Raw genomic sequence first — 7809 nt, 5'->3', positions numbered from 1 at the left:
ATTTGTTTTTTGTCCAGTGGGTTGGGTTGATGGCTATGGAAGGAAGGATTTTTTTTCTAAAAATGGTAATAACTTATTAAAGTCGCAATAAAGAAATACTCTATTATGTGTGTAGGCCAACATTAGTCTACACAGTAACAACATTTGTATATGGAATACGGACAATGTGACTGAGAGGTAATTTAACACTTTAACATTATGGAACTGTCAGATTATTCTCCTGTAGGTGGGACTTCCCACAAACTAACCCATAGGTACAAAGGATACTGGATGTGCTTTTAAAGGTCGCATTAGTAAACTCGTTGTTCCCGGCAATAGTGTCCAATGAAATTAATGAAAGTTTCTTTTGTCCCACCTTCATTAGTCCGCTGGCCAATCAAAACCCTTACAGTTCAAGAACGCTCCATACGATAGGCTGGAGCGACGAATGTAACACAGTGATGGGCCAATTGTGTATGAAGGATGGTTCTTTCTGACCAATGGGCATTTAGGACGTAGACACCGAGATTATAAATAACAAGGTGACAGGCTAACTCGGTCTACGTTCATTGACTCCACTGGGTGCCAGAGAAGATCATCCCGGACTCTCGGAAAGCTGTAACAAATCGGTAATGTTTGCGCTTATTGACGTCCACACTTCCTTAATGCCCAGTTTGGACTATGGTTAAGTCTGTTTGTGTTTTGCGTCTATGTGGGAGCTGTCAGGATACGCTTGGAAAGCTAAGTTAGCTGTCACTGCTAACATTCGGTAACGTTAGTTTGTAAGCTAGGTCGGCCATTCAATGGTTTGGTTCCTAGGAATGCCTTGTGAATCAATTAGTACGTGTATTCCCAGTTTAGCTACAAGATAGGCACCCTGACTTGATGAGTGATGCTCGGCCAGCCACTGCGATATTCCTGCCGCACTGCCAGCATCAGCAGCGGGTCCGACACCGGGCACAGCGCGGGCAAGCTGCCTTGGCAGGCAGTTGAAAGTAAAATGTCTGACACTCTGGGCCTACCATACTCTGAATCAGTACGCTGCGAAGACACCCTTTTCAAAGACTTAGTGTCATACCGCCTCTTGTCATTGCACTAAAGCGCTGTTAGGCTTTATGTTGCCTGGACGTCCACCGTGCATGATTTTTCAAGCCCTATGTGACCGGCTGTCGTTCGTTTTTGACCTTCACCACTACTAGCTGGTTAGCTTAGCAACTTAGCTCCGGCCTTTCTCCTCTCCTCCAAGAGGACGGTCAGCCCAACCCAGGTCTAAACGGGTGACACAGTAATGCAAATGTACCTGTCCTTTGATTTTGCAAAAAGTTTAATCGTGTTTGTGTTGAACAAAATATACTAGTTTACTTGAGTTTGTATCATGGACTAAGCAAACTTCCAAGGAGGGATATCCTCCAGGTTTCAGCTAATGGCGTGTGAAAGTAGGAGGAACTTATCAAAGCCATTTATTCTGCAGCATGTGCAGCGGTTTATCTGAAGGTGATCTTGTAGCAGTCTATACCTCTGGATCAGTCTTTGTGCTGACCCGGCCGGTAGCAATACCAGCTTCACTCCTCCTTTGTCAAATAGTTGCCAGACAATCATTACACACACTAGATATTCTTTGTGACCAGGGCAAAACATAATTTTATTTTGGATTGGTAGCTTTATGCACAGGAACTTTATTTGCTCAAGTGTGCATTCTTAGAGCCAGAGCTGAATACGGGACAGCCTTGCTACACAATACTGCAGCTGTCAGTGGCAGGTCAGTAAAGAGCTATGACACAGAGCTACATCCTCCACCTCTCGGATCCACATCTGTTAAGACTCCAGGCTGCACATTTTTAAAATACCCAGAAGTCACCTGAGTTATAAACTAATCTTTGTAAAGTTGTTTGATATATTGTACACATCCTGTCATTTACATGTTTGTGTCCAGTGCTGTCTGTTTCAATCTCTGTTCATCTCCATGATGACCACTAGATGTCCATCTTTGCTTCAGCACCTGCCTGATAGGTGTTAGTGGCCCAGTCCATAAATAAGAAGTTTCAGGTTTGATTCCTGTGAATCCATTAACCAGACTGCTAAATCTACAGCCTGACCAACAGAAAGGACCATGTATGAACATAGACTAAAGTTGTGAAATGCTTCTACTCTCTCCAGATTCCAACCATGTATGCCTGCGCCAAGTTTGTCACTTCTCCTGCTGTGGTACGTCAGCTGTGTGATAATCTTTAAATATGTAGCACAGAGATTGCATGTGAGATTTCTACTTTGAATGCTGGTTCAAATAATAATGACCCATCAATAGTTTATTATGATGGTTTTAGGTGGAAAGTAGCTGTTACCTTCTGAATTGACTTTTTTATTTTTTAAAACTTGTACAAACCATCTTATGGAAGGCAAAATCTGGAGTGATTTCACTCCAAAGGATGTCTGCATTTAGGGGTTCACTGCTGCTTGACCTTTTTGGCAAAACAGAAGTTTTAACTGTTAGAGGGGAATAATGGGCAGGGTTGGTCAGTGCACTGTGACAGTTGTACATCTGGTGGCATTTTCATGTCAGCTGACTGTGCAGCATCTGGGACATTTCAGTTATGGAGGTGTTGTGGAGGACAAAGTTCCATGTTTACATCAGACCTCAGATCACCAGAGTACAAGTTAGATAGCCATAATTGTAGTTCTAGGGCTGGGTTGAATTAATACATAATTGATATGAAATATGGTGAATCAAGATTTGGTATAATTCAGTTTTGCTCACTTATTATTATTATTATTATTATTAGTAGTAGTAGTAGTTGTAGTAGTATGTAAGACTGGACTATAGTTGTATTGGTTCCAGGTGATTTTGCTGTTGAAGCACCTGTAGAGATGGGTAGTTGAGGGCTTTCTGTTTAGGTCATTGCAATAAAAATGAAGAGTGTGACACACTGGAAGTGTTAATATACAGGTTTTCAGAGTGTGTGGTTGTAATAACTTTGCTTGTCTGTGCAGCTACGTGGGGGGTCCAGAGTCCTCGCCAGGCCAGTCTCAGTGTCCCTCTTCAACAGATCTGAAGTCACAGTGGAGCAGCGGGTCAGTCCTTTCACCTGCAGTGATCTTCCAACAAATTTTTAGAGTTTTTTTTCTTTCTTGCAGACATAGGTTAAATACTGATATGTGAATAGAGTTGGCAAATATTGATAAAATCTGTAGTCAAGATATCAAGTGTTGGTGCTATATTCACATTATCATTTTTTGCCAATTGGTCATAAGAATTGCTACCTCAGTAAATGTACCAATTTTTTTTTTTTTTTATTAAATCATTGTATACATTATATCACCAACATCTGACTGAGCGCAAGACGTACTATACGCTTCCACAGGCTCTGACTAAAGCTCTGTTTCCACCAGAGGAACTTTCCCTGGGGAGTAGGTACATTTTTAGGAGTGTAGCTCCTCTATCTGCATTTCCACTGGAGGGTCCAGGACCTAAATTTGGTTCCGGGGCACAGTTCTACCCTTGTAAAAAGGACCTAGTCAGGGGGCAATACTTTCTGAAGGTCCAAGAGCTTTTGGGCTTGTAGTGCTGAATGTCACTGATTGGTCAAATGCAGTGCTCTAAAGCACAAGCATTTCACAGTCATATAATGCGAGTAAGTGTGTGCCAATATGAAAAATGATTTGGACTCACTGATGCAACTGACTCAAGTTCCTTCAGTCCTCAGTTTGTAATGACCATCTTATCGATAGACCTGCACAAAGAGACCAGTGCTTAAGTTTGTTGTATTGTGGAGCAACGTCGCCTGGTGTTTGACTGAGGGTGGAGCTCGGCTCCTCCACACATGGAGTGCAATAGGCAGAGAATGCCGTGGAGAACATGACTTCAGCTAAAGTGAAACATTACTAACACTATGGTTAGCACTACATGTGTTAACCATAGCGAGCATCTTGTATGCAGTATTCTTACAACTCTCCCGCCGACCATCCTGCTTTTACGTCAGTGGGCTAATTTCTTTAATCTCTCCTGGGCTTGAGCCCTACTTTGATACGCACATCACAATGTGCTTCAGGGGCTTTTACCTGAGGGGCAGTTCTTGGGCTTTAGTTCCTGGGAATAAAAACTACCAGCAACGTTCTTGTGGAAATGCAGCTTCAATGTATTTGTAACAAATTTATAGACCATATCTCAATTATAAAGTACTTATAAGGAGTGAATTATGATAAAACCTATATGTGCATTTAGTAAACCGTTTACAATGCTTTCCAACTGTGTAATATAGCTGTTTTTGCATTGCACTGCTGTACCATTGCACTGTATTATTAATATTCACTGGAGTCCCCCCCACAAAAAATAATCTTGTTTTGCTGCTTACTAGGTAACAATTTTCATTGTAAAAGTCTTAATTCAGTAATAAATCAAATGCACAAGTATATATTCACATGAATGCCTTCTCAAGCTTAATGAGTATTGAGTGACCATTGGTTCTTGGCACATGCCTGTACTGTAGCTGTTTAGTTGTCTGTCCTCTGAACCCTCTCTCAGGCCCTGTTGCCAGTCAGCCAGTCTGCAGTCCTGACTCGCTCCTTCCAGACCAGCGCTGTCTCCCAGGACATCGACACTGCTGCCAAGTTCATTGGTGCTGGTGCTGCCACAGTGGGTGTAGCTGGCTCAGGAGCTGGAATCGGAACAGTGTTCGGCAGCCTCATCATTGGCTATGCCAGGTAACATTAATGCACGTTAGTCCTTTGGAGAATTTGTTCAACAGAACTATGAAGGGTTGCTCAGTACTTTGAGACTTTGTCGGACTGCTTTGGATATTCACCACCATGACACACGACACACCTGACAATGGACAGGACTGTTGGGTCCCCTTTCTGATGTTGCTGTCATTTGTTTTAATCATTTGTCTATTAATTAGTGCTTATGTAGGTCAAAGATATCCTATGGAAATTTATGCAAGGCATAATAAAATTATTTGAGGAGTCCCTGATATACTCTGTTAAAATTAAATCGGCACAAATGTCAACGGAACAGCCTTTCCAATGACATAAGCTGCTGACTGAACTCAATTATTAGCTTTTTAACATAACGCGGTACCTGAGGTTATAGTACAGAACTTGACAGGTGTTGTCCAAAAGGAACTTGTGAGCACAAATAACTATGCAAGTTCAGAGTTATTTCCACACGTATGCATAAGAGGCATATTGGAAAACATTGCTCATGGACAACAGTGCAACCAAAGCACAGACGGTGCAAAACAGCATGTAGGTTTAAAAAAAAGCAAAATAATTCTAGACTTGAGTTAAATGCAGACCTGCCAGCTTGTGCACGCTTTGCATAGTAGGTATGTGTTGTGATATTAAAGTATGCTGGTATGATTGTCACTACACAAAATGCCACTGACACCTTGTGAGCTTGACTTGTTGTGTAGTAATGTTAGTCTACCCCAGTGAGCATCTGACCCATAGAGATAGGTCTGAAAAGCAAAACAAGAGTTTGACCAGTTATAGTGCCGGATTTAGGGATGATGACAGATGCATAGCTTTAATGTCATTTCAAGAGACAGTAGCTAGTATCTGTAAATTGACAGAACTCCTGACCTTGATTGTATCCTTCTTGTTCCCCTTCCTCACTCTGGCTGGCTCAAGTGAGGATCATTTTTGAACTCCTTTTAAAAAAGTAAATGGGCGGGGGGGACGAGGAGAGTTTCAATTGTGATTGGAGTTTGTTTGTTCAAGGTTGGCAGGTCTGTAAATGCCACACAGTCTTGGGTAAGAGTGATTGCTCTTACATTGGCAACAACAGCTTGGATGTAAACAAGGTCCAGTTTTTGTCATCTTGGAGCAAACTTGACATGATAATGGAGGTCACCAGTAATGATGAAATTTAATTTGTGCTGCTGATGCTCTGCAGCTCTCACAGTGCCTTCATTTCATTAAGGGATCTACATGGTATACGTGTCCCTGTGTGCACAGCCCCCTCTGTGCCTGTGTGCGTGCAGCCTGCAACCATCACTGCATTCATACTTGCCCCATGAGGCTTTGTGGAGTTGCCAATGTGCTCAGGCACTGTAAAGGGAATGAAATTGTGGATGCTGAGGAGAAAGGCTGGTTATGTTTTTGGTATTTATTGCATAAGATGATTGTTCTTCCTCTAAACCAGATGTGGAGAGAAGATTAGGAAAAAGACTTCATTAAACTCATGAAACCCATGCACATTAAAGAGGACAATATGTGGAGGGTTCTGTATTTTTGCATGTCTGTAGATCCGTTTAATTTACTGCATTGAATCGTGCACTTTACCAGCACACCATACTTCCATGCAGCAAATGCAGTGTGCCTTTTTGTTTAAATGTAGTGTCGAGGTCACATAATACTAGTGTGCCAGTTGGTAGCAAGGAGCCACATGCCCTTGCACACAGTTTAAAAAAAAATCACTGGCCGTCATAGTGATGAATTGCGTGGGGTTTTGATAGCGTGTGGAGGGTTTGAGGCACCCTCTACAGCGAGCATTCAGCCGGGCCTTGGTGCTCAGCAGGTAGACTGCTAAGCAACAGCGACTAATGCCCAGAGCAGTATGTCCTGATCATAAACTCCACTAGCAGAGAACAGTGTTACTGTTAACACTGTTCCTTGTTAATTTATTGTACTGTTTCAGTAACAGATGTTTTAGTCTACCTTTCTTGTATCAGAAGGTTAGCTAAAGAACCTACACCTGTATGTATAATAGAGTACTGTTCAGCAGCTCCGCAAGCTGTCCTACAAGCTGACCATCCAGTTAAATCTACACCTCAAACATTTTCAATGATCATTGAAGATGAGATTTATTCCAGGACTGTCATCTCAGACTGCTTTGAGCTTGACTTATGATTCTGCATTGAATCTATGCCATAAGTAATGCTAAGCTTTGTACCCTACGCTGTAGCCAGATATGCACCTTTCTGGATGTGTAACTGCACATCAGGGTGACGCAGACCACAAACGACTGATTTCCTCAGTCATATCTCTGTGGCTGGACAAGCATGGAAAAATCCCCCCTTGTTATTCCTAAGCTGGTTCAATCGTTGTACAGACCATCTCCTCTGATGTCTTCGCTCTTATCTGCATTGGAGTAATTTCAGTAAAAGCAACTGCTGTTTGACATTTATTAGTTTTAACTCCAACATGATCTGCTCACTTTTAGTCACCATTGTTATGTGGCGACGAAATTCAACATAGTGGCATAGATACACCACCACCAACTAGCATCTTGGCAGTGTAATTGCAGAGCGACACAAACACACCAGTGCATATGTATAAATGCTCACAACGGCATAGGTCACTTGCATAGCCTATGATGTAGGCTCTGCATACATCACACTTTAGTTAAGTGTATCTAATAAACTGTCAACTGGTATAAACACACAAGCCCCGGCTGCACATGGATCACAGTGCTTGGAAAACTTCTGCATAGGTGGAGAGAGGGTAAACCCCAAATTTGGAAGCACGAATAAGAAATGAATACCCTACACAAGGGTATGCGGAAGGCATGATTTGGCCTTTACTGGTTAGTGATTCCCTGTTTGTGTAGTAATAAGTTGTCCCACCCAGCTCCATGGCCATCTGTGAAATGTTGCTGTGTAACCATGTGTCAGTGAAAACGATATCAAATCAAATCAAATTTTATTTGTATAGCGCCAAATCACAACAAAAGTCATCTCAGGACACTTTACAAAGTAAGGTCTAGACCTTACTGTTATCAATATTATTACATAGGGAAAACCCAACAAACCCCCCTTGAGCAAGCACTTGGCGACAGTGGGGAGGAAAAACTCCCTTTAACGGAAGAAACCTCCGACAGACCCCGGCTCTTGG

At 42.2% G+C, this 7809-nt stretch overlaps 1 protein-coding gene across 3 annotated transcripts in view; it reads left to right on the top strand.

The window, feature by feature from the left end:
• Window positions 1-500: 500 nt before the first annotated feature.
• Window positions 501-7809, top strand: part of atp5mc1 (ATP synthase membrane subunit c locus 1) — a 12404-nt gene continuing 5095 nt past the window's right edge. Inside the window, exons 1-5 of one of the 3 annotated variants that reach the window (XM_020608340.1) lie at window positions 514-608; window positions 1913-2025; window positions 2137-2184; window positions 2968-3048; window positions 4499-4677. In XM_020608340.1, coding sequence (XP_020463996.1) covers window positions 2146-2184; window positions 2968-3048; window positions 4499-4677 — 299 coding nt within the window. In that variant the 5' untranslated portion in view covers window positions 514-608; window positions 1913-2025; window positions 2137-2145. Of the gene's footprint in view, window positions 609-1912; window positions 2026-2136; window positions 2185-2967; window positions 3049-4498; window positions 4678-7809 lie in introns of all 3 variants that reach the window. The other 2 variants (XM_020608341.1, XM_020608339.1) reach the window with 2 other exon arrangements.

Source organism: Monopterus albus, unplaced genomic scaffold, assembly GCF_001952655.1.
Source record: "Monopterus albus unplaced genomic scaffold, M_albus_1.0 scaffold92.1, whole genome shotgun sequence".
NCBI classification, from domain to species: Eukaryota; Metazoa; Chordata; class Actinopteri; order Synbranchiformes; family Synbranchidae; genus Monopterus; species Monopterus albus.
Note: the sequence above shows the minus strand (reverse complement) of the source record. Positions and strands in the feature narration are given on the sequence as shown.